This window comes from Grammomys surdaster, unplaced genomic scaffold, assembly GCF_004785775.1.
Source record: "Grammomys surdaster isolate TR1022 unplaced genomic scaffold, NIH_TR_1.0 234, whole genome shotgun sequence".
Taxonomy (NCBI): Eukaryota; Metazoa; Chordata; class Mammalia; order Rodentia; family Muridae; genus Grammomys; species Grammomys surdaster.
In genome coordinates this window covers 3549432-3575944 of record NW_021604679.1, presented here as the reverse complement: position 1 = coordinate 3575944, position 26513 = coordinate 3549432, and the positions used below count along the sequence as shown (strand labels likewise).

At 49.3% G+C, this 26513-nt stretch overlaps 1 protein-coding gene across 3 annotated transcripts in view; it reads left to right on the top strand.

Annotated features, from left to right (window-relative positions):
• The window catches only part of Cacna1s (calcium voltage-gated channel subunit alpha1 S), a 67223-nt gene that overhangs the window by 28136 nt on the left and 12574 nt on the right, over window positions 1–26513 (top strand). For 2 of the 3 annotated variants that reach the window (XM_028773802.1, XM_028773800.1), the window contains exons 11-32: window positions 3404–3629; window positions 4374–4581; window positions 5644–5764; window positions 6848–6962; window positions 7781–7874; window positions 8563–8632; window positions 11163–11295; window positions 12053–12182; window positions 12713–12772; window positions 14452–14558; window positions 15037–15124; window positions 15340–15447; window positions 16628–16680; window positions 16915–17061; window positions 17719–17920; window positions 18073–18231; window positions 20281–20391; window positions 21166–21249; window positions 24407–24463; window positions 25270–25398; window positions 25607–25672; window positions 26194–26285. In XM_028773802.1, the coding sequence (XP_028629635.1) occupies window positions 3404–3629; window positions 4374–4581; window positions 5644–5764; window positions 6848–6962; window positions 7781–7874; window positions 8563–8632; window positions 11163–11295; window positions 12053–12182; window positions 12713–12772; window positions 14452–14558; window positions 15037–15124; window positions 15340–15447; window positions 16628–16680; window positions 16915–17061; window positions 17719–17920; window positions 18073–18231; window positions 20281–20391; window positions 21166–21249; window positions 24407–24463; window positions 25270–25398; window positions 25607–25672; window positions 26194–26285 (2560 nt within the window). The remainder of the gene's footprint in view (window positions 1–3403; window positions 3630–4373; window positions 4582–5643; window positions 5765–6847; window positions 6963–7780; window positions 7875–8562; window positions 8633–11162; window positions 11296–12052; window positions 12183–12712; window positions 12773–14451; window positions 14559–15036; window positions 15125–15339; window positions 15448–16627; window positions 16681–16914; window positions 17062–17718; window positions 17921–18072; window positions 18232–20280; window positions 20392–21165; window positions 21250–24406; window positions 24464–25269; window positions 25399–25606; window positions 25673–26193; window positions 26286–26513) is intronic. The other variant, XM_028773803.1, reaches the window with a different exon arrangement.

The following is a 26513-nucleotide window of genomic DNA, read 5'->3' as shown; positions in this document are numbered from 1 at the left end:
GCTCATGAATTCACTTGCAGAGACAGTTCATACCTAGACCTGAACCCCCAGAGGTGGTAACTGAGCTCTTCATGCCTATGCAGGGACCATAGACAACATGCTAGCCTTGCATAAGGTAGGGAAGGAACAAAAGCCAGCACATCTGCTTGGAACCATGGCCCAGAAATGCTACTTCCATGTAAGGGGTCGAAAGTCTCATTGAACATTGGACAGGGAAGGACTTTGGAAGTTCCTTCTGCAGGGACTCCTGGGAGAAAGGAAACGTTTCACAAGTAAGAAATTAAACTTCAGCCTGTGTCATGTATAGGTGTGGAGTCCAATGTACAGTACCTTTCACACTGCAAGGATAGTGAACTGCCAAGGACTAGCTTAGAAAGGGATTCCTAAGAGACGGGGTGTTTGAGAGCAGTGAAAAGAACAACTTGAAGTCAAACCATGGGTATAAGCTGGCAGCCTGTGTACGGGTGGAGACAGCTTTCTCTGGAGATCTCCAAATAGCTCCTCCAGCTAACTTAGCTCTCCTAGACCAAGGCCCAGTCTTTTATTTGCATATCAATCCAGTCATTTACTCCAGGTTCCCTTTTGATTATCCCATGAATCAGCATTTCATAAGCCCAGCCCCTTGGTTCTTGGAAAGAGATACATTTTTTTAACATTGCAAATGAGTTCAGAGATTTGTCTGCCTTTGTAAGGACAGGCAATAAATTAGCTGGGTGGGATCCTATCCTGATATTATCATTTCCACCACACCTGGGCCCAAACTCTCTCTTTCCCAGGCTGACCTTCAACTCAGGAATCTGTCTACCTTTGTATCTTTCTGACAAGCTGGCTCATAGTGCAGCTGCCTCTGCTCTCCCAAGTCTGTGAAGCCCCTCATATAATCCATATTGCATCCTTATATTTTGCATAGTTGAGACATTATATTTTTTTGAACTCATGTTTCCAGAGTTCTTTCCCACGGCCTTAAGGGCTGTCCTGAAGGTCACAGTGTTTACCAGTGTTTTTGCTCCTGGACTCATGTTGTTCCTAATTGTCATGAAGTCTTTAACTTTGGCAGAGAGAACATTCCCCAGTAACCTTGGAAGAGAGAATATTTCCTAATGGAGGAACATGAAGTATTATGTTTTACAAACAAGCCTTATACCAGCAACTGTCAACATTTGTGGAGACCCACACCCTGTTGGCTCTGTTCCATGGCAAGAGCCATGTCACATCATCCCCTTTCATGAACACACACGACTCAGCAATGAATTAATAAGACAGAATCATAAAAACCAATCAAGACAAATGAGAACCCAAGGGAGCCCAAGAGAGGCAAACATAAGTAGTCTTTTTGGAATGTCTTCATGCCAAGGCATATGAATCCCTGAGGGAAAGATCATCTCTAATGATGAACTCCTAGGGCAAAAGAGAATGCAAATTAAATAAGGAGCAGGGTAACTCTGAGGAAGAGTCATCAGTCTGATGAACTTGAGTGAGCTGAGCAGAAACATGGCCTAATGAAACACCACAAAATAGATTAAGTTTAAAATGAATGAACTAAAGATTAAAGTTTGGAAGAGCAGGAGACAAAGCTGCCATACTGATGCATGTGGGCATCCATTCAATCTTTCATTAATTGCAGCCAGTCTTCTTGAGAAGCCCTTGAATGTGCTACACATTTTCATGCAGTGTTGGTAAACACATGTGAGAATGGAATTCTACCCAAAAAGAGGTGAATTTGGGGTTCCTAGACTGTGCAAACAAATAGATGGTGGAGCCTCCACTTTCTTTTTTTAAATGGATATTTTATTTATTTACATTTCAGATGTCATCCTCTTTCTCCATTTCCCCTTCCTAGAACTCCCTATCCCATCCCCCCTCCTCCTTTTTGCTTTTAAACCACTTTAATTACATGCAAGTATTAAGGTCAGTTCTAGGTTGTGGGTCTAGCAATAAAATAGATGCAAATAGTCAAGAAACAAGCAAGACAATAAACACAAATAGTCAAAGAACAAGCAAAGCACTAAACACAATTCCTTGAACACTCCCTTGATCACTGTTTCTAAGGGCTTATCAGGATGACCAAAGTATCTGAGCCAACTTCCCTGTCTTAGCCCAAAGTCATTTTTATGTCTGAAGCCTACTTCCTTGTTCTAGCCTAAAATTTAGATTCCTGTCTGAAATTACTTCTTTATTCTAGCCTAGTGTCAGATTTCTGCTTGAAGCCTACTTCCTTGTCCTTGGTCAATGTCATATTCCTGCCAAGCAGCCCATTTCCTTGTCCTTGGCCCATGTCAGATTCTTGCCAAGCCGAGCCTCCACTTTCTAAGATGGCAAAGATAGTCATTTGCCAGGTAGTTTTGGCAGGTGTGGGCTGATGGGCATAGATCCACCCTTGTGGTGCTGGACATATTGAGTTGGAGGCCTTTGAGAAGTTCTAATGGTGGTGTCAAAGAAGCTGATGGAAAAATGGGTCTGGGTCACAATAGAAACGTTGTATGTCTATTAAAAAGTTAAAGACTAGAGTCACTGGCAAGAGCAGCATTGGATTTGTGATCAGAGAGCATCACCAGATGGTCAAGGGATAGTGCAAGGCTCAAGTCTAGCATTCAGTGTCTTGATAAAGAATGCAGTGCAGAGGGAATTAGGAGAATACAGGGAGGCTGGGAAGCCCCTGAGAATGTGGTGTCATGGAAGCCAAGATGGTGGTAGGGAGAGAGTATTTGAAAGAGCAAGAAGATGATAAACAGAATTGTGAGGAAAACAAGTACTTGAGAGTTTGTATCTGCTGGATTTGACATCATGGAATTTACCCTAGAGGGAGCTGGATAAACAAACAGGAAGTGACCCTTTGAAAGGAAGAGGTAAAATATCAAAGAAAGACAAAAGGTGTTGCTAGTGGGTGTCCCAGATGGGCCTGGGCACAGCTCACAAGAACTTGTTGGCTTTAGTGAAGCCCACCCTCTACCAGGAAAAGACACTATGTTTAATAGGAAGGGCAGACCTTCATGAACGTATACCACTTTCTTCCTGCTAAATGTGGTATGGATTAGCCTGATGCAAATACAGATTTAGGTTATTATGATGAGCAAAATTCACCAGGTTTTCCCAGGGCTTTTATTGTTGTCAGTGGATGGATAGATAGATAGATAGATAGATAGATAGATAGATAGATAGATAATATGTAGAACAACTCTAGTCTCTCCTTCCATCATATGGCTTCTAGGGATCAAACTCATCAGGCTTAGCAGCAAACATGCTTACCCACTGAACCATGTTGCTGGCCCTTTCCTGTATCTGAAATTTAAAAAGACAATGCTTTGGAAAGGTAGGGAGTGTACTGGTAGAGGCTCATCTCGGACAGAGGCTTGGAGGAGGAAGAGGGAAGGAAGCAATTCTCAGGTCCTGCTACCCTCTGCAGATGTCGCCAACCGAGTGTTGCTGGCCCTCTTCACCATCGAAATGCTCATGAAGATGTACGGACTAGGCCTGCGCCAGTACTTCATGTCCATCTTCAACCGCTTCGACTGCTTCGTGGTGTGCAGCGGCATCCTGGAGATCCTGCTGGTGGAGTCGGGAGCCATGTCGCCCCTGGGCATCTCTGTGCTCCGCTGTATCCGCCTCCTGAGGCTCTTCAAGATCACCAAGTGAGTGCAGGCAGCTGGGCCCTCAAAGGTCTGCTGCCACAGGGGCTGACAAAGTCTGGCTGTCCCAGGCCTCTGTTTTCTCTTTCAATGACTGCCTTCTGGGGAAGAGAAATCCCACCCACACTGCTTGCCGCTCAATTCTCCTTGCAGGAGGGATGGAATCAAGAGAGAGTGAGGAGATGAGGGAGGGGGGAAAGGAAGGATGTCATTTGTGCCTCTTCCCTGCTACAGGGGTTTGCCAAGACCCCAGTAGGTGCTTGAAGCTCTAAGCAGTGTTGCACCTTCAAATACACCGTGCCTTTTCCTAAACTATTAGCACCAATACAAAATTACAACAATTATACTAGCTTGTAATAGTTTGTGTGACTATGGTCTTTTTCTCTGAGAATATATCACAGTATTGCATGCATAGGCTGTAATGCTGTCCTCCACCAACTCCAAGCAACTGAAATTACAAATGGAGGGGTTCTACTGTGTTCTCAAGTATGTGCCCAGCTTTGTCACGAACACAGGTCTTTTACTCTTACCACGTGTTAAGAGTGAAGACTGACGTTCATCTTCAACCCTGCTGAGGAGTGTGGGTTGGGAACTAAGATAGATGTTCAGCATGCACCGTGAAGCCGGTGATGCAGACTCAGGAAGCCATTTTCTGTTATGTCACGTCTTGAGCCATTGCCTCCAGACCCCCTCAGCGCCCACGAGAAGGCTCTGCTCACTCTCTACCTTGCTGCTCCTCTCCCTCAGGTACTGGACATCACTGAGCAACCTGGTGGCCTCGCTGCTCAACTCCATCCGCTCCATCGCGTCCCTCTTGCTGCTGCTCTTTCTTTTCATTATCATCTTTGCCCTGCTGGGCATGCAGCTCTTTGGGGGCAGATACGACTTTGAAGACACAGAAGTACGACGAAGCAACTTTGACAACTTCCCCCAGGCCCTCATCAGTGTCTTCCAGGTAGGCATTCTATCTGTGAAGCCCTCTTTATGGGATGTTCCTGAATCTTGCTTCAATATCTGGGAAAACATCACTTCTGCCAGGAAGCCTTCTCTGGCCTGTTGGTTGAACTCCCATCACCTGTACTCTGGGCCACTGTAATACTATAGTATTTATCTTTTTCCCTGGAGCTGTGCCTACTGATGCCTAGCCTGTCTAGTTTCTTTTGGTCTCTGGTGCCTGGCAGATTGTTAGAGCTGATGAGATACTTGAGGTAGACAAGGAGTTAGATGTGTGCTGCTCACATGTTTAGGGCAAAGTCAGACAAAGTGAACACTCCCTCTGCAAGTCAGGAAAGCGAAAGGCATCTGAGACCCACGCTAGAGGCATGGAGCTACCTGCTCACCAGAAGCCTACTCAAAGGGTCGTGGCTATGATTTGAGAGTGACTGTCACAGCCACAGGCTCTCAGAGGACCTTCCTTAGTGTGGGGCACAGAAATATTCCCTTACATGTCACCGGTATCTCACAAGTCACCCTCCACCCCCATGCCATACTATGGGGGCGGCAGGGAACAATGAATCAGTCCTGTGGATGGCTTCATCCTGCTGTTCTCCCATTCACTGTCTCACTGGCTGGTCAGGGATGATGCTTTTCAAGGGACTTGGCATTGGTACTATTTTTGAAGGGCAGGATAACAGAGGCCTGTCTGAGTGCAATCCACTTCAGCCTGGGGATTAAGAACACAGTGGTGGCCCCACGATTAAACTCCTTGGCCCTGGAGAGGCTTGATAAGACTTTTCCAACCATTCTAGGCAGCCCTTCAGTCTGTGTTCTTTTCCCAAGCCTACTTGCTCTTTCCACAAGCCCACTCACTCCTCCTCCAAGCCCACTCACTCCCCACTCAAGCCCACTCACTCCCCACTCAAGCCCACTCACACCTTGGTAGCATGGTAGCTCATTGAAAGAGGAGCCAGGAGGACAGCAGGGAGTGGTCACCTGGACCGAGGGGACAGGGAGAGTTGACGGGTGACAATGGTCCTCTGGATGATGCATTCTCCCATCTTATGCTCTCTCCACCTAGGTCCTGACAGGTGAAGACTGGAACTCTGTGATGTACAATGGGATCATGGCGTACGGAGGCCCATCCTACCCTGGCATTCTCGTGTGCATTTATTTCATCATCCTTTTTGTCTGTGGCAACTGTATCCCCTTTGGGTTGTGGTGCAAAGAAGAACTTGGGGGAGTTATCTTAAAAGGGAGCGTCAGGGCTCGCCATGTAGCAGCAGTCAGTCCCTTGGGCTCCCAGGCTGATGGAGTGGGGAACAGGACACAGTAGGGGTAATTGCAGGAACAGTATAATTCTTTACCCAGAAATGTTGGAGAGTATTGGGAACAATTGGTTGTGAGGTTGGTGCACCTAAGGCAGGTGGGAAGAAGCCCAGGGCTTAGCAGAGAAACAGTGGAGATGGTATAGAGCATCCTGGCCCAGAAGCTTGGAGGCAGGAGGGGAGGAACCGAGGTGCCCTCCAACTTGAAAGAGGGGGTTTTTTGGCTTATACCCCAATATCATGGTCCATCATTGAAGGAAGTCAGGGCAGGAACTCAAGTAAGGACCTGGAACCAGGAACTGAAGCAGAGACCACGGAGGGATGCTGCTTACTGGCTCTATCCCTCTGACTTGTTCAGCCCCCTGCTTTTTATCATCCCGGGTGGATTGGGTTCTCCTACATCAACTAGCAGTTAAGAAAATGCCCCAGAGCTATACCCTCCAGCACAATCCAATTGAGAAAATTCCTAAATTGAAGTCCCCTAATCCCAGATGTGGGAGGTCAACAACTGAAGCTAACACAAAGGTATGCCCAGGGTTCAGTCTGAGCTCTGGGACCAGGAAGATTATGCTAGGATAGGCCAAAAGGTGAGATAGGCAGACAGAAGAGTGAAGAGGATGGGCAGAGAGATGCTGATGATGTCCGAAGGGTCCTGGTACTGAAGGGATGAAGTCAGCATCCCTTGCTCCCAAGGATTCCTGTCAGGGAGCCAGGATTGGTTCTGGCAGGAAAAGAGTAAGATTCAAAGACATGGTGGATTCAGGTGCCATCATGGCTACTTTCTACAAGCAAGCTTCCCGGAGGTCTTGCCTATACTCCTGGGCCTATACCCTCCCAAGGGGTATAGCTCTGGCAAGAAACTTCCCCCTCAGGGATTTAGGCCTGGAAACGCACAGGCAGGCAAAACTTCTGTCCCAGAAACTGCCTTCCACTCAGGTCTCCTTAGCTGACCCATAGACATCCTTCTCAACGTTTTCCTGGCTATCGCTGTGGACAACCTGGCAGAGGCTGAGAGTCTGACATCTGCCCAGAAGGCCAAGGCTGAGGAGAGGAAGCGTAGGAAGATGTCTAAGTGAGTGTTGCTCCCTCTCCATGAGAGATGGAATGCCTCTAGGCTGTGGGTGAGGTTTCCTCCTTAAGCAGGGGTCATGTGGCACCCGCTCCTGTGGGCTGACTTCTCCAAGCAGGACCTGCTTTTGAGTCACTGTTCCTCTTGGAAGCGGCCATTTACTCCTCAGCTCCCTCTCTGTGACGGCTCCTGTTGCTGTGTGCCTCTGGGAGTAGACGTTGGATAGGTTCTCTAGACAGCATTTCTGAAATTTATGCTGCAAATGAATGATCTGAAGGCTTTGTGAAATGTAGAGTTCAGCCAACCTGAACCAGCTGGGATAGAGGAAAGTTTGGTGTTCTAGCCAGTTCCTAGAGAGCACCAATGCTGTTTGGGTTTGGAGGGTCACGGTTTAGGCAACTGAATTTCAGTTTGGAGCCTGCTTCTTTGGATGCACACGCCTGTAGGAATGGAATGCCCATTTCTTGAAGGCAAGATGGAAAAGATCTAGGGTCAGAAGGACCAGCAAAGGCCCCAGGTATTTCCAGGATCAGAACTGTCTTACACAAGACATAGTTCCTTCATGAATCCTACATAAAACAGGTGCAAAGCCACTCTCCACTCGTGTAACACACACTGACTGTGGATGACCACTGAGAGTCTAGCCTGTCTACCACAGAGGCTTGCCTGGGCCTACTGGCCTTCCCATTTGGTGGCCAGTGCTGCTTCCTCCTCCACAGATCCCCTTGAGCCCTCGGTGTGGGAAGTTTCTGAGGGTGTTGTCAGGCCTAGAGCCATCCTTGTTGGCTCCCACCTTGGATTTCCTTGGTTTTTCACTTTAGAGGGCTCCCAGACAAGTCAGAAGAGGAGAGGTCCACGATGACCAAGAAGCTGGAGCAGAAGTCCAAGGGTGAAGGCATCCCCACCACTGCCAAGGTGAGGTCTAGCATGGGGGATTTTACAGGCTTGCTGGAGGGTCTCTGAGAGTCCCCTGACTCCTCATGTCACTTGGGGAAGGAAAGTAGAGACAACATCACCTTGTTTCTGTAGGAGAGAGACCTGACGTCTACGTCTCCGTCTCCTCCAGGGACTCCTGTGTGGAGAGGCATAGGCCCGTCAACCTGGGAGCCAGACTTCCTTAGAATCCTCTGCAGAGCAGGAAGGCACCCCACCCACCCACCCACCCACCCACCCACCCACAATGTTCTACTAAGAACTCAGCATTCCACTCCTGCTAGCCCTGCCCTTCATGTTTCAGCCTGGCCCTGCTCACCATTGTGGAGAATGAGGAAAGAGAGTTAGTGAACCAGGAGAGTCCTAGGCTGCAGAGAAGCTGCATAGCATTGCCAGAGGAGCCCAGTTCTCCTGTAGAGAGCTAAGGAAGCACACAGAGAGGACAGGATAAGGCTGGCTAAAGTCTTGGTCTTGCCCAGCACAGGCTTGGACAAGCTGTGTACCTTGTGGGACCTGGCTTCTTATTTGCAAGACATAACATTCCACTACTACCCGCCTCTCGGGTGGTAGAGAACATTCAGAAAGCTGCACAACTGCTCCCCGGAGCATGCCCAGTAAGTTCAAGCATCAGTTTTTGCTTCCTCACCACTGTCACTATTCCTTTCTACAGCTGAAAATTGATGAGTTTGAATCGAACGTCAATGAGGTGAAAGACCCCTACCCTTCAGCTGACTTCCCAGGTAGGGATTCCAAGCCTGGGCTGGAGCACTGGGCTGTTAAAGGGGCAGTGTACTGATGCTGAATTCTTTATGTGGGTGTCTCTTGTGTGTCTCCCACATGGACCTCTCCATGTGGAGGGCAGGACTCTAAAGACATCCCCTTTGCCTTGCAAAGAAGCAACCTGCAAGCCTGCCTCTCTCTGTAATATACATGGCAACAAAATATTCCACATATGCTTTAATTTACTTGTATTGAGTTCCAGCTATATGCTTCAGAACTGAACACCTAGGATTTTTGTTGTTGTTGTTGTTTTGTTTTGTTTTTCGAGACAGAGTTTCTCTGTATAGCCCTGGCTGTCCTGGAACTCACTCTGTAGACCAGGCTGGCCTCAAAGTCAGAAATCTGCCTGCCTCTGCCTCCCAAGTGCTGGGATTAAAGGCGTGCGCCACCACCACCCAGCTATGAACACCTAGTTTTTAAAGAGCATAGGATTGCCAGACATATAAGTCTTGTCTGCCCGTAGGATGTATCCAAAGAAAGGCACTTTTATCCACATAGTGGTGGGACAAATCACTCCTCCCTATCCTGTGTCTCAGACAAAACCATGACTGCCAGACTGTCACTATGTGAAAAGCCACAAAGGCAGTGTGGGAAGGAGGGCATATGAAGCAGAGCTACAGACCACCTGCAAGCTTCTCCTGGGTGCGTGTCACCACTGGCTGCTGTGTGAACAGTACTCATCTGGACCAGGGACACCACGCATGGCAGATGCAGAGCCAGGCTGGGTTAGCACCACACAGCCTGTCAGCTCCCTCACGTGTCCTCTGAGCATTTTACTTCTTCTTGTGGAATCAGCTGGTTAGCTTCAGTGTCTCTAAGCTCCATTTGGACTTTCTGGGCTCTGATTGGCCGTATTTAGCACAGGGCAGGCCTTTCACAAATCAAACAGGTGCTCACATGAAACAGTTTTGCAAAGTGTAATGTGGAGCATAAGAATGGCAAAATTTCTTCCACTACCTATTGAGAATAAGTTCTGAGAACGCGTCCTGTGGACTCATGTTGTCTAATGACTGTCCTCTTGTGGCTGGCATGCAGGTGGGAGCGTGACAGCTATGGGAAGTCTCATGTGAGCTGAAAGAGAAAGGGCTGAAAGAAATGAGAGCATGAGGTAGAGGGCACGTGCGTTGGAAAGAGGCCTCACCAAGGCCACCAAATATATTTATATCTAACCTCTTTCCAAAAATAAGTCCGAGTGGCTTACGACAAATGTTCTGCACAATCTAGCCTAATGCACAGTCCTGTAATCCAGCTTCCCTGGAGGCAGAGGCCTGGGAATATAGGTCAATGGCAGGGCACTTGTTTCCTGCACAGGAGACCTCAGGTTCAATAGCCAGTCCTGAAGGAAAAGGAAAGAAAAGAAATATGCAGTAAAACTAACAAAACAAACATAAACAAAGAATTAGGCGAGTTGCAGAGTTGCAAACGCTAAGAATGAGCCCTCTCTGCAATTAAACAGCCATTGCAGGCCAGGTAGATGGAAGTGTCATGTTAGGGAACAGGGTGTGGGGGATCAGAGAGGGATCTGTTAGGATCAGAGAGGAGAGGAGATGGGTTTGGATTGGTTGAGGAATCCACCAGTATCCACCATGGTACAGCAGACTCAGGCATTCTTGGCATGCTCGAGGGTCAGGTCGTGGCCAGGCTGACAAGGTGGGGAGCAGGCACTGTCTGTGGAAGGAACTAAGCAGAAGTCAACTTTAGAAATATGCTTGGAATAACTGCCTTCTGCTTCACCTCGATGGTCACTTTCCTGGACAAAGCTCAAGAGATAATGGCAGCCAGTCAGTGGTGGCACAGGCCTTTAATCCTAGTACTCAGGAGGCAGAGGCAGTTGGTTCTCTGTGAGTTCGAGGCCAGCCTGGTATGCAGAGCGAGTTCTAGGTCAGTTAGGTCTATCCAGAGAAACCCTGTTTTGAAAACACACACACACACACACACACACACACACACACACACACGGGAAGAGAGAGAAAGAAACAGAGACAGAGACAGAAAGAATAAGAATGGGTACATTCTGCCCACTCTAGAAATTCTTTAAAGATACTGGTTTTAGAATCCTAACCCAGGAAGGAACCTCAAACTCTGTTTTCCCAAAATCCGTTTATCCTTGGTCAATTTTATGAATCGGGAAGGAGAAACTAAGACAGGTTAATGATCAACAAGGCAGTGGCAGAGCTAGGCCCAGACACCACATCTCTGTAGCAACCAACTATTTAAGATGTCTTGGGTTTGATCCTAAGACAGGAGATGCAGCAGCCACACTCCTTAACCTTGCTCCTGGCCCTACTCGCAGGAGGTTTGGGGACTTCTGAGCTTTTGATGCAGTATGCATCAAAAGGGGAAGGCCTGGACTATACCCTGCTAATACCTAATGTCTCAAATTAGCCTTTGCTTAGCAGCTTCAGAGGCTCCTAGGAGGACTCTGAGCATAGAAACCAAGGGCCTGGCAAAGTTTGGGAAAACCCCTTATTTCTTTCCCTCTCCCCACAGGGGATGATGAGGAAGATGAGCCTGAGATCCCAGTGAGCCCCCGACCACGCCCTCTGGCCGAGCTGCAGCTGAAAGAGAAAGCAGTGCCCATCCCGGAGGCCAGCTCCTTCTTCATCTTCAGCCCCACCAATAAGTAGGTAGTGCTTTGACATCCATGCAAGCTGGTGAGGTTCTTAAAGACAGTGGCTTCCGTCGCCAAAAAGATCTACTCTTGATTCTCCCAGTCCTAGGTTACCATATGCACAGTTCATTCCTTTAGGTGATAGTCTTGAGCAATGTCTAAAATGCTAGCAGTGAATTGGGTTGTAGCATCATGGCAGAGGGTTTGTCTAACATGCGCGAGCCACTGGATTCAATACCTGCCATTTGAAATAACAAAATTAAAATACCTTTAAGATGAATAAAATGATGGTATTCCTGGGAGAGAGAATTCCTTTAGGTTTTATCAGTTATTTATACCTAAGAGGGACTGTGATTGTTAGTTCCCTACTAAGGGCAGTTTCAGGCAGGGCCAGGAGAGATCTGGGGAGAGCTGGAGTTGTTATTAGCATTATTCAGCTCTAGAATAAACAGATTTCATGGAGTTTCTTCTGCCCCGGGGGAGGAGATCAGCCTGTCCTAGTCTTAGCTAGGAATCCTTATGGTGATGGGTATTGGTAGAGGGGACAGGTGATGGAGGGGTTCAGCTGGGAGATGTGACTAAGACTAAGGGAACAAAGTGAGGGCTGGATCTTGTGTGTCCAGCCAGAAAATCATGCAGCAAGGCTATACTTACTCCCAGATGGTTGGAGGGACAGCAAGTAGATTCAGCATCCCAATACAGAAGTTAGTGAGTGAGGCCTGAACTTCCTGCATCTCTCAGCTTCTGTCCTCCCAACCCATCCCACCAGGATCCGTGTCCTATGTCACCGCATTGTCAATGCCACCTGGTTCACCAACTTTATCCTGCTCTTCATCCTGCTCAGCAGTGCGGCACTGGCTGCTGAGGACCCCATCCGGGCCGACTCCATGAGGAATCAGGTGATGGCAGCTCCTTCAGGTGCTGCAGCACCCTCCCCACTCTGGGGCTCAAGTTCAGTTATACCCTCTGTGTGGCCACAGGCATCAGAGTTTCATAGTTTCTGGAGAGCTGGGACCTCCTGCTGCAGCTTCTCAATAGCACTACCACAGCAGAAGCAAGATAGGTGGGATTTGCCTGCCTGCCCTGAGTAGTGATGGGGCTGGCAATTATCGAGGTCATAGCAGTAGTGATGACAGTGATGGTGATAATGATGGTATTAATGGTAGTGACGTTAGTGGTGGCAGTGATCATCATGGCAATGATACCGACGATGGTGGGCGTGGGTGTTGTTGATAATGACGGTAATATTGATGTGATGAGGTAGTAATGTTAACGGTGATGGTGGTGCTGATGGTGGTGGTTGTCAAGGTAATGGATGGTGACAATGGTGGTTGTGGTGATAGTGACGATGGTGGTGATGATGCCTTGTGGTGACACCATTGCTTTGCCAATTTTCTCACTGGTTGTCTCTACCTTGTCCCATCTTCAGATCCTCGAGTATTTTGATTATGTGTTCACTGCTGTTTTCACTGTGGAGATTGTCCTTAAGGTGAGTGAGGACTACAGGACTCATACCTCTGGATATGAAGCTTTTCTGCACTGAGTGGCTCCAATTTACACACGAGGATTTGCTTGGGGATACTGTGAATGGGGAAAATGAAGATAGAAATGGGTAATGGTAGGAAAGACTCACTGAGTCCAGGCAAGAGAGTGGGTGACTGGATGGAAGGCTGGAAACAAGAAATACGACCCACTTATGGCTGCTACCTCTCAGAAGAGCACGGGTCTTCTGCATGGAAGATACAATTAACCTAAAATAGGGTCTGGGAGTTGGGATTCACCCTTAGCCTTTACTCCATGAACCTGGTGTGTTCTTGCCCTCCTAGAGTTCTCAAAGAAGTAACCATTGGGGAGAGTCCTAGAGAGAGCTCAGTAGCCTTGTATACTGGCTTACTGCAGCTGCTGTGGTTTGTAAGCATCTTGGTCACAGGCTAGAAAGTCTAGCTGTTTGGAGAAGCAAGCTAGAGGTCTGGAAATGCCCTCTCACTTTCGGAGGGGGCTCTCAAGGCCACACCTTGCTCTGCCACATAAAAGGCAAATGTTTTTACAAATCAGGATTTCCCAGCTTTTGAAAATCTGTTAAGCCAGGCAGTGGTGGCGCATGCCTTTAATCCCAGCACTTGGGAGGCAGAGGCAGGCAGATTTCTGAGTTCGAGGCTAGCCTGGTCTACAGAGTGAGTTCCAGGACAGCCAGGACTACACAGAGAAACCCTGTCTTGGGAAAAAAAAAAAGAAAGGAGAAGAAGAAAAGAAAAGAAAATCTGTTAAAAGTTTAATCTCATGTGGGCTGGGAATGTGGATCCCTTAATAGAGTTCTTGCCTGATATGCATAAAGAGCTGGCTTGGCTTCTCTACACTGCATAAAAGCAGGCCTGGTGGTGTATGCCTGTAGTCTGTTTAGTTGAAAGGCAGGAAGATCAGAAGTTTAAGTTCATCTTGACCTGCATAGTAAATAAAAGGGATCCTGGGTGATCGACTAAGACAGAAAGCAAAGTTCCCTTATCTAAAGAAAGGATCATTGCACTGGTTTGGCTGTTCCTGAGGTGGGCACACTGGGCTCAGGCTATCACAGTAGCAGGCTTTGAGGAGTGGTGTGGGGGTGGGGCTCCATCTCTGAGTGGAACCCAGAATCACTGGCCATTATCTCTTCTAATAGAAGAGGAGAGGGTGACTGTATACAAGGACCAAAGCAGAGCAGAGGGAGGAGTGCTCCCTTTTCAGAGCTTCAGCCATTGATAGTGGAACAGGGGGAGAAGGTGGCTGCCCTAAGGTCAAGGAGGACTTCAGAAGTGGAGTGATAGCCTTAGACCTTTAAATAAAGCTACACCAGCCAGGTAGCAAATTTGAGGCAGTGAATATGCTTCCTGGAGGACTTCTAGCCTGCCCCTCAAGAGAGAGGGGGCTTTCCAGTCCTGAGAAGGAGGAGTGGAGGCACATGAAAGGCATCTGGAGAAAAAGAATCTTCCTCTGAGGGCAGAGACTGGCACAGGTGCTCCTGGAGTGCCCAGGGTTTGTCTGAAGTAGAGAACAGAGGAGTTCAGCCCTAGGAGTTGAGTAACATAATGTTTCCTGATACTCTCCCTAGCTGACTGAGATAAGAAGCCCTTGTTGAGGAGGGGCAAATTAGCTCCTCCAGCTGCTTGCTCCAGATGTTGCCTCTCTCCCTAGATGACCACCTATGGAGCTTTCCTGCACAAAGGCTCCTTCTGCCGCAACTACTTCAATATCCTGGACCTGCTTGTGGTGGCTGTGTCTCTCATCTCCATGGGCCTCGAGTAAGCAGTGGCAGGGCCCAGTTCCAGGGTGTGTGCTCTCTGTGCCTGTACCTCAGAGCAGGAGTCCTGGCCCTGTGGGTGGCTGGGCTCCTGGCTGAAACATGGCTCCTTGGCCACCTAGGGCGGAACATCCTTGGGTGGTCCTCAGCTGGGCTAAAGTGGCAGTGCTAAATGTTCAGAGCCGTATCTTGGAGACCAGGAGCAGGAGCAAAGAGGAGGAGACAGCCAGGCCCCTGGAGTGAGGAGTATAGACCCAGCTGCAGGTCATTTCTAGTCTGACAGAAAAGACAGAGTCTATATCCACAGAGAAGTAAGCCAATGAAACCATTTGCAATGATCAGGGATCAGCTTGACCCCCATGGGATGGGGGAGGGGGGCACATGTGGATAGCTCCAGGTAGGAGGTGACAAAGCCCCTGGCTGCAGCCCTCTGGCTGGAGCACATCACTCTAGGCCCCACAGCAACTTGCTTTCTGCAGGTCCAGCGCCATCTCCGTGGTGAAGATCTTGAGGGTTCTGAGGGTGCTGAGACCACTCCGGGCTATAAACAGAGCCAAAGGGTTGAAGGTGAGAGAGGGCCTTAGGGGAGGGACCAGAAGTCCAGACTCTGGGTCCTGGACTCAGGTGCTCATCTTGTGAGAATGAGGTGGGCCAGCCAGCTTTCCTCATGGACCTAACTCTACTAGCAGGGAGAGTCTTGAATACCCCAGGGTTCCCTGGGCAGGATGGTGGGGAACAGTGGGGCGAGCCCAGCACCCACCAAACTGTCCCCACCTCTCTAGCATGTGGTGCAGTGCGTTTTTGTCGCCATCCGCACCATCGGGAACATCGTGCTGGTCACCACGCTCCTGCAGTTCATGTTTGCGTGCATCGGGGTGCAACTTTTCAAGGTGAGGCGCCGCCTGGCCAGCAGCCCTCCTCTCCCCGCCAGGGCCAGCTCGAAGGCATTGACAAAAGTCAGCCACTTCTTCTCAAGCAAGAGCACTTCAAATTGTGACAGCAACTGACCCTGACTCTATAGTTTCTAAAGGAGAAGATATCCATATCCTGTTTGCTAGGTGATCCCTGTTGCTGGCCTCTGATTCTCTGGCCACTTTTACCATTGAGTCTACTCTTACCTAGAGACCCTGTAGTTAGCTTTCCTCTCACAAACTTGCCAACCTCCACCTACTCCATCAGGTCTGCCTACAGCATCCCTAGCCCAGACACCTTCTTTGCTGCAGCCAGTCTCTGAAATCCAAGGTCCTGGCTGGGATGGTTGGCATCGTGCACGCCACCTAGGCACCTCCGAAAAGGCAATCTTCATTGTGAATTCACAGTTGACTTTGTCCTACTGATACTTCCCTGGAGAACACAGCTGTTCGGTTTCTCTCTAGGACCCTCCTCCCACAGAATTGTAACTCCCTAAAGCAGGAGTGTCGTGAAGAAATGACAGAGCCCTGGAGAGAGGCAGGGCAGTTGGGCCCCTTGACTGAGACATTTCCCTCTCTGAACCTTCCAAGGGGCTAGACCAGAATTCACACATTTCAAACCTAACTTAGTCATAGGGTGACTCTGCATCCAACTCTTAGTCAGATAAAACATTTTACTGGTCTTCAACATGAGGGAGATCGGGCTTTGTCCGAGATGTGCTGGAACTCATATCTAACTCTAAGGACAAATTAAATTCTCAGAGCCCTACTGGGAGGATCTGTCTGTATAGCCATTGTTCCTTAGCAGCCTTGGGCTTCCCAGAGATAGGAAAAGAATGGTGGGGGTGGGGCAAGCCCTTCCCCTTGCACAGCGTGATGGTAGGAGCCTCATTGGCCACGCTGTCAAAGGAGTATACTCAGGTCTAGCCTTGGCCGCTCCACAAACACCCATCTAAGGCAGCAGCCAGGCTAGATGGGGGCAATTGGCAAGAATGGATGATGATGGCCTTGCCTTTAGGGTATGTAAGAGAGGAGAGGTCTCCTCCCTCCAGACAGCCAGCCTGCCCTTTTCCTTCCAACCAAGTACCCACAGAGCCCGTTTATCCTACCCTATTTCCATGATCATGTCTCCATGTCTTCTTTGCCATCCTGGATGCAGGGCAAGTTCTACAGCTGCAATGACTTATCCAAGATGACTGAAGAGGAGTGCAGGTACCCCAGGCTTTGCCGGCCGAGGGATATGGGAGACCCTATAAAGAGCACGGTGACCTTCAGGATGGGAAGCCTTCAGTAGCAGGGGAGGGAATGCCCAGCAGCATCCCTCATTTCTGTCCTAGAAACTGACCATCAGTTCTCTGGCACACTCACTACCCAGGGCCCAGGGGATGTGGGTGGAGTTGAGGTATCCCAGCCACACAGTGGAGTGACTAGGCCTCTCTGTGTCAGGGGCTACTACTACATATACAAGGACGGAGACCCCACGCAGATAGAGCTGCGTGCCCGCCAGTGGATACACAATGACTTCCACTTTGACAATGTACTCTCCGCTATGATGTCACTCTTCACGGTCTCCACCTTCGAGGGTTGGCCTCAGTGAGTAAGACCGGGGTCTGGGTCCAGCATGGGCACAATTAGAGTGGTGCCAAAGAACCAGCAGCTCACAGTGGACCATGCCAACCTGTGGCAGAGCTCACAGACTCATGCCTCTCCTAAGTGAGCCTGACCAAAGGACTCTGACAAAGTGTGCCCAATCTCCTCTCCCACAAATGCATGCCTCCCTGCCCACAGTGGAGTCTTCTTTATTTTATTCACTTTACATCCCACTCACTGCTCCCACTCCCAGTCACCCCTCCCACAATCCTCCTCCCCATCCCTCATCCCCTTCTCCTCTAAGAAGGTGGGGGCCCCCTAGGTATCCCCCAACTCTGGCACATCAAGTTTCTGTAGGGCTAAATGCATTCTTTCCCACTGAGGCCAGACAGGGCACCCAGCTAGAAGAACATATCCATGGACAGGCAGCAGCTTTTGGGGTAGCTACCACTCCATTGTTTGGGACCCACATGAAGACCAAGATACACATCTGCTACATATGAGCAGGGAAGCATAGCGGAGTCTTAATGGTTGACTGTGGTAAATGAGATGCCCTGAAAGGCAGAACCACAGCAGGGTGGGTTCTAATCTTCCCTAGACTAGTTCTGCCTTCTCTCCCGTTGCTTGGCTGCTTATCCCCTCCTCTCTGCCCACCCCAAGGCTATTGTACAAGGCCATAGACTCAAATGAGGAGGACACAGGCCCCGTCTACAACAACCGAGTGGAGATGGCCATCTTCTTCATCATCTACATCATCCTCATAGCCTTTTTCATGATGAACATCTTTGTGGGTTTTGTCATCGTCACCTTCCAGGAGCAGGGGGAGACTGAGTATAAGAACTGTGAGCTAGACAAGAACCAGGTACTGAGTGCCACCTGCTAGAGATGCAAAGCCAAGCCCCACAGGCGTGTGAAGAGAGCCTTAGTTGAGGCCTAGTCCTAGTCTATGTTCCCCATTTGTCTCCTGAAGCAGTTCACACCGGTACTGACCTATCCTGTTTTTGTGTGTCCTAGCGCCAATGTGTACAGTATGCCCTGAAGGCCCGCCCACTGAGGTGTTACATCCCCAAAAACCCATACCAGTATCAGGTGTGGTACGTCGTCACTTCCTCCTACTTTGAATACCTGATGTTTGCTCTCATCATGCTCAATACTATCTGCCTAGGCATGCAGGTAAGGAGACAGGGGACTAGCCATAGTAAGACCTAGGGCTTAGACAGGGCAGGGACATCAAGAAGTCCCCAGTTCACTCCAGTAGGTATGTCTAGAACACCTGCTACATGCCAGCTGCAGGACACAGGAGTGAGCCAACCCGGACCTCATTCCTTATGGCTTATGTTAAGGAGCTAATTCAAGCCTCCAGAAAGACGAGATTGCAGTTCTTCAAACAGGAGATGGCTGTTGCAGGAAAGGAAGACATACAGGGAACAGAACACGAGCTCTCTGTGTTCTAAGAGCAGAACACTGTTGCAAATCTGTATGGCTGAATTGTTTAGAGACTTATCTCCCATCCCAAGAAAAGTAGGTTTCTACGCTTGTCACAAGATAGGTGTCCCTCTTAGGAGAAGAGCAACCTCTCATAGATCATATCATAGCTGGCAACACTGCTATCATGCTTTAATTAAGCATCTGGTCCCTTAAACTCTATATAACACAACTTCACAGCTAGGCACCCTCTCCTAGAAGCACAAGACATACTCGATATACATTAGTGGAGTGGCTTTTCCCGTAACTGTGACCAAACACCTTACATGAAACATTTAAGGAAGGAGCGGTTTATTTTGGCTCATGGTTGCAAGGGATACAATACAGTCGTACACAGTGAGGAAAGGCACAGTGGTGGGCTGCTCCATGGTGGTGGGAACATGTGTCAACTTCTGCCGTCTCAGCTGGACAGGAAGCCGATACAGAGTGGGAAGCAAGGCTTAGCTATAAACCTCAAGGTCTGCCCCAGTGACCTACTTCCTCTCAAACCACAGCCTGGGGACCAAGTGTTCGAATCATGAGCTTATGGGTGATGTTTCACATTTAAACAATAGTACAGTGAGAAGACCACACCCTGTAGGTTCGTGGAATCATGGAAGGAGACTCACTGAACTATAGACCCTGGTTATGTAGAAGAATATAAACAGTGGTTTCTTTAGGACTGAGCCAGGCAGCAGGCGCTGCTGAGGGGTGGGGCAGTTAGTAAGCCCTTTTCACTGACATTGGAAGGTTCTATAGAAGATGGTTGGGATTTTACCAAGAAAAAAACAGTCTTAGGTGGTCTATAGCACCGGTCACAAAAGCAAGGTTGTTGACTGAAAGGTCACCCCATCCCATCACTGAGTGTCTTAGTTAGGGTTTTATAAATGTGAAAAGACACCATGACCAAGGCAACTCTTATAACGAAAAACATTTAATTGGGACTGGCTTGCAGTTTCAGAGGTTCAGTCCATTATTATGGCAGGAAGCATGGCAGCACGCAGGCAGACATATTGCTGGAGAAGGAGCAGAGAGTTCTGCATCCTGATCCAAAGGTTGGTTGCAGCAGGAGACTAGAATTCCACACTAGGTGGAGCCTAAGCATAGGACCTCAAAGCCCACCATTTCCTCCAACAAGGCCACACCCACTCCAACAAGGCCACACCCACTCCAACAAGGCCACACCTACTCCAACATGGCCACACCCACTCCAGCAAGGCCACACGTACTCCAACAAGACTACACTCACTCCAGCAAGGCCACACCTTTTAGTAGTGCCACTCACTGGACCAAACATATTCAAACCACCACACTGGGTCAGTTGGTGTATAGGAATCTTAGCTAGCTTTGTTTCCCACCTGATAGATGTCAACCCTAGAACTCCAGGGTCTTTTCTTTAGTCCTGCACCATAAGGACTATGCTAAGCCCTGCCTAGGAGACTGTCAGTTTTGGTCACCCAGGACCAATATATAAGTGATATTTATAGACCTGAGCCATACTTGGTCAGACTTGTGGTTGTTGAATCTCCACATTCCCCTCTACCTCTGCCTATTATGGATGGGATGGGTATGAAAGGTATCCTCGGGATCTGATAAAAGTCAAGAGGTAACTGATCTCCTGGCTTGCTGAGATAAAACAGGTGAGAAGTGAACCCAAGGACAGTGGGAGCTGCCCATGGAGGGGATGGATCTGAGATTGTGATCTGTAGTTGGTAAGCCTGGCCCTCATGACCTACCTCACCCATGTTGTCTCTCCAGCACTACAACCAGTCGGAACAGATGAACCACATCTCAGACATTCTCAACGTGGCTTTTACCATCATCTTCACCCTGGAGATGGTCCTCAAGCTCATAGCCTTCAAGCCCAGGGTGAGTGGCTGGGCCATGGGGACAAAGGGACAGCTGTGGCCTGGGAGGGAGAGACTTTCCCCTCCTACCTGAAGCCCTTCCGCCTTCTGCTCTCAGGCTGCTCATGCCTATGCTATGCCTCCTGTTAGATGTGGGCCTAGCAAGACTTCCAGAAGCCAGAATGGAGTGCTGGCATACAGATGCTCGCTGCTGCATCTGTGAACCCATTCACATCCTGTGCCTTCCTTTCTGCTTCTGGAGCACAAGCCTCAAACGAGGAGAAGATTTTGTTTTATTTATGAGGCTCTCAACTCTATTTCCACAGTCCTATCTTAGTCCAGTTGAGTTCTGTTCTGTCGAGCTCTGGACAGAAACGTTAAGTGGGGCTCTGGAGGTGAAAGCTCTAGACTAAGCTCTCAGCAAGCCTCTTACCAGGGATGCTCCAGAACACTAGTTCTTGACTTGTGGGTCTCGACCCCTTTGGGGTTACATGTCAGATTTTTATATTACAATTCATAACAGCAGCAAAATTACAGATATGAAGTAGAAACAAAATAACTTTATGAGCGGGGGTCACCACAGCATAAGGGAATGTATTATTACAAACACAAGGGTTGCATCATTAGGAAAGTTGAGGCCACAGCTCAGAGGACGAGAATTAGAAACCAGAGAGAAATGGGATGCTGGAACCCTGATCTGCCCAGCAGCTTAGTGGACACTCCCCACTCCCACTGGCTGTCACAGCTGCTTTCATCCACAGCTAAGCCCTTGCCCTTCCATGACCTCCCTTCCCAGGGCTATTTTGGAGATCCCTGGAATGTGTTTGACTTCCTAATTGTCATCGGCAGCATCATCGACGTCATCCTGAGTGAGATCGATGTGAGTATAGGGCGGGCAGAGCCCTCACTGGGGTAGGGCTCTTGTTCACTCCGCAGATGTTTATAGAGTACCCATGGCGAGTACAACATGGTATCCGGTGTTAGAACAGAATAAGTCTTCTGCCTTCGAGGAGTGATATTCTCCAGAGTAGTGTGATGCCTAGGGACCCAGACCGATAGGAGTGTGCTCACACAGCAGAGATCAAGAGCTAGAGTGGCAAGCAGAGGTCATCGGTGGCTACATCGAGGAAGATGTAAGGGGCAGCAGTGGAGTTGAAGAGGGTAGCAAGTCCAAGGCAGGGAATCCTCTGGGAGAGAATGTGCAGAGGTCAGACATGCTGAGTTGTCTCAGGAGATTTATATAGGCAGGCAGAAGTGAGAAGGGGTCTGGGCATGGCTGGGGAGGGTGTGGACTTCATGAGCCCACGCACTAATAAAAGTCACCAAAGGTTTTGAGCAAGCTAGGGAAGGGTTAAATCTTTACTTTTGAGATGCTAATCTAATGACTGGAAAGGTAGCTCTTCTCTAAGGATTCAGTCATTTACAGCACACATTAAGTACCTACTGAATACCAGCATGTGCCTTGTAGGGCTCTGGATGCTGGAGGCAGAGCAGGGAACAAAATTGTAGTGGGCAGTAGACAATGAATATTGTTGCTGGGCTATATGAAGATAAGGAGGATAGAGATGACACAAAGAAGGGAATGAGAGGGTGGTATCTGGAGCATATTATATGGAGCCAAGATCTGAATAGGGGGCGGGTAAGCCATGCAGCTATGGGAGACGCTGGAGAACAAACATACGAACACTGAGCACTGTGGTCAGATCTTCTTAAAGGCCATAATTACACGCTGGAGTCTGTTCTGAGATAATAAAGAACCCTTTGGAAGGTATAAACACTGTCATACATCAGTTCTAATGGGATCACTAGGGCTGCCCTGTTGAGCTTGTGCTGAGAGGGACCAGGGCTGACCCAGGGACAACAGCCAGAAAGGCCTTGCAGTGGTTTATATGGCCGAGGACAGAAAGGGGATTTGGTGGTAGGAAGGGTCACCTAGGGTGTATTTTGAAGGCTGACCAGGAGGAGAGAGTGGGGACAGGAAGAAGAGAGCCAAAGATCAGAGGCAGAAAACAAAATACACTGTCCCCTTGGGTCCTCACTGAGCCACACCCTGGAGCTAGGCAAGGGTAGAAGAAGCCAGGAGGAAGAAGAGACAGAGAAGGCATTCATCTGCCTAAGCTACTCTAGCTAGGGAATAGTGTGATCCTACCTGAGGGTTAGCTCATTCAAGGCAGGGACCTCGTAGGCTAGGCCTCCTGGAGGTCCTACTCCAGGCCCAGAGGAGCAAGTTGGTGGGAGAGACAGATATCTAGACTGGAGATGCTTGAGAGAGGGACCGGCTGAGAAAAGCCTTCATCTGTGAGGAAGGGGCCCTGGGCTGAGGCTCCAAAAGCTCATCCCTGGGGGAAATGGCACCTTCTGGGGACTTGGCTGACGCACCAACTGTCTGTTGTAGTAGGGGAGGATCCTGGGAACCCTGTTCACCTCATCCCAGGATAGTGACAGACAGCTCCATCTGCTCAGGGCTGATAGGGGTTGGGGGGGGGGGGGCTCGGGGCAAACGCAGAGAGGGGGGAGGGGATAATGTGTAGTGTGCGTATGTGCTGTGTGTTTCCATTCATGCTCAGCCTTTGCCAGGAAAACATTTATTTGTGGTTTGAGAGCCTCACTTGTCACAAGCAGCCAGAAGAGAGAACTCTGATCAGCCAGAATAAATAGCCCCAATTCAAACAGGAACTTCTCCAAGTCTGTGGCTCACGTGCCAGAGGCTGTTGCTCTCTTGGCTATGGAAGCTAACATGGTCTTCCTTTCGTTTTCAGAAACGGAAAATTTCCCTTACCGGGAATATGTATTTGAGACACATTAAGACTGATTTACATTCCCAACACAGAAAGGGAAAGGCCTTGCCTGTTGGTCAGAACTTCAATGCCAGTCCCACACTGTCCTGTCCAGTGCTCCTCCTGGTCCTTTAAAATGTGGCTGATGTCACTGAAGAGCTAGTTTCCAGGGTTTTTTTTAAGATTTATTTATTTTATTTCATGTATGTAAGTATCCTGTTGCTGTCCTTAGACACACCAGAGGAGAGCATTGGATCCCATTACAGATGGTTGTGAGTCACCATGCGGTTGCTGGAAATTGAACTCAAGATCTCTGGAAGAGCAGTCAGTGCTCTTAACCACTGAGCCATCTCTCCAGCCCTAGTTTCCAGTTTTATTAGATTTTTGTTGTAATTCAAATGGCCAGTTGTGCTGAGTGACTGCAGGTCAGACTATAGAAATAAAGAACACATTTGTCACCTGGCTACACATGAGAGAATTTCCTGGTGTGTACTGAAACCTCTGAAACCTTGTTCCATAGTCACTGGCTTCATTGGCTGGGTGGGCCCCACAATGGCACATGTACAGTACCATTCTCTACATGAATCTGGCATGCAGCCAGGATTGAGGCCAGTGGTACGAGAGCCTGAGTGCTGGGATTAGTCTATCTGCAGGCACATGGAAACCTAGATTTACCCATTTCACCAACCCAGGGCTCTAGAAGACAAAATGTGGCCAGGGAAGAGATAGGCACTCCCATGCACCTAACTATGTGTTCGTAAGGAGCCAGGCCACTGAGATGTGAGCTTTGATCCTGGCTCCAGGCCTGAGTCAGGGGATATCTGATGGGAAGAGGGGTCTCTAGTCTCCCCAACTCACACCCACTTTGCCCCTGGAAGGTGGACTTCTGTGAGGGCATCAGCTCTGGTTACAGGGGATGTGGGGAACCTACTTATAACGATGAGAGGTATTTTCTTTCCAGTACGCCCTTGGCCAGGATGCTCCCTGTACCACACAACCCAGACCCAGAAAGAGACCAAGCCCTTATCACCCACAGATGCATCTCAAAGATGAGATGGGACCTGTCTCTGTCCAGTCTTCCCTCTCCTCATGTTCCCTTGCCCAGGTCTCTTGCCTTCTCCACTCCGACTACAGCCATATGAGGTCTCCATCCCTTGCCTGTCTTTTTCTCTCTTTAACTCTCCTTGTGTCCATCCTTTCTGACAACTCTCTTCACCTCCCTCCCATGTGTTTCTCTCCCCTCGTCTCTTTTCTCCACAGACTTTCCTGGCCTCCAGCGGGGGACTGTATTGCCTGGGTGGAGGCTGCGGGAACGTTGTAATTTCAGGCTGCATGAGCCTGTTCACCCTGCCCTGCAGCTTGCATGCTGAGCTAGCTGCATGGATTGCATGCGGTGCCCCCAGAAGTCAGGGTTACTTTCCTTACAGCAGACCCAGTGAAGTCTGGGGTTTGGGTAGAGGTGGGGACTCTGTGGTGGGACATGCATGGATGTAGTGGCTTCTTTGGAGCTCTGAGAAATGGGTTGAGGATTCTCCCCATATTCTCTCTATAGATGATAGAAAGGACTGTCACCAGACCTCCGTGACAGTTTAGTGGGCACAGGAACAGGGCCGAAAACTGCCATATATGGGACAGGACTAAAGCTGGCACAAGGGCAGAAGCTTGCCTAATTTAAAACACTCAAGAGTGGTGTAGGACAACAGCTTGCTAAAGCTACTGGACACTTCTGGGAGACATTACAGGCCACCGGATACTTAGCTTGGTGACAAGTTTACAGGGAAGGAGAGATGAATAGGAAGCCAGCAGTGGGCCTTGCTGCAGCCGCACCTCGGGAAGAATCCCTGCTCTTCTCCCAAGCACGAGCTTACTGCATAGCCTGGACCCCACACTCAACCTTCTTGAGACACGTGACCCCAGAGCCCTGAATCCCAGGATAGTCCAAAGGCTGAGTCAATCGGGGCTCTGAAGTAGATCTGGAACCCTCCTGCTATGGATGTCTCACACACACGCACACACACACACACACGCACACACACTGCGCGCGTGCACTGCATCTCTTGCCTGCCCCGCCCCTTATCCCCGAGTGCCACCCCAGACTGACCTCTGGGGCTGCTGCCCCACAGGACCCAGATGAGAGCGCCCGCATCTCCAGTGCCTTCTTCCGCCTGTTCCGGGTCATGAGACTGATCAAGCTGCTGAGCCGGGCAGAGGGTGTTCGCACCCTGCTGTGGACATTCATCAAGTCCTTCCAGGTGCGAGTGCCCAACAGGCCAGGACCAGGGATCCTGGAAATGGACCCAGGAATGCCACTAGCCCAAGGTGGGATCCCAAGGTCCCAGAGCCAGACAGGTTCCTGGTGAGCCAAGGGAGGTCAGGCTGAAGGACCAAGGGCTGTGGTTCTGTGGGCTGCAGGGCAGCCAGATGAAACACTTAGCTGTTGCTGCATCCTCTTGCCCACAGGCTCTGCCGTATGTGGCTTTGCTGATTGTCATGCTCTTCTTCATCTACGCGGTCATTGGCATGCAGGTGAGAGGCAGGTGGACTCAGGCCAAAAGATGAGTCTTAGCCAACCCAGAGGTTCTATCTGTTGACCCAGAAAGGCCTAACAACATAGAACTGAAAGCTGAGCCTTCTCTGCCTTCTACATTCCTCTTCTCCAATCTAACAGAGGAAGTAGAAATGAGACCCAGAAACTCTGGTGTTAGGAGACAGGGTGTAGCCAGGAGAGACCCTAGCACATGAAGATATCAGGGGCCAGATCTGGTCTCTAAGGCCTTAGCTAGAGTCTGCCTCCCAGAACCCCTACCCAGATCTTGATTAACTTAGTGCTTGCTGGAGAGAAATTGTCTACCCAGCCTCTGGATTGAGAGGAAGAATGTTACGTGACCTAGAAAGGAATCCAATGAGTCTGGCTTCAGATTTGACGTGGCCTGAAGTGAAAGGTGTTGAAATGAAATAAGGGTCAGGGTGGGAAGCGGGTCAAGCAAGAGACGTGGCGGGAGACAAGCTGAGCAAACGCTTGTATCCTGGTTGTCCATGCTTCGCAGATGTTTGGGAAGATCGCCCTGGTGGACGGGACACAAATAAACCGGAACAACAACTTCCAGACTTTCCCACAAGCTGTGCTGCTGCTCTTCAGGCACGAGAGTCCCCTGGCCTCACTGAGTTCTGTGCACTCCAGACCATGCTGGTCCCATGTAGGCCCTGTACTAGAGGGGTTCCCTGCCTGGTGTAATGCATTGAGGTTTGGCACTGAATCTCTCCTGGGTGGAATGCTGTCTATTCACTCCACTGAGGCAGAGTTCAAATCTCCAATGTCCCGCAGAGAGTGATGAGACCTCAGTGACCCTTGACATTGATCTATGAC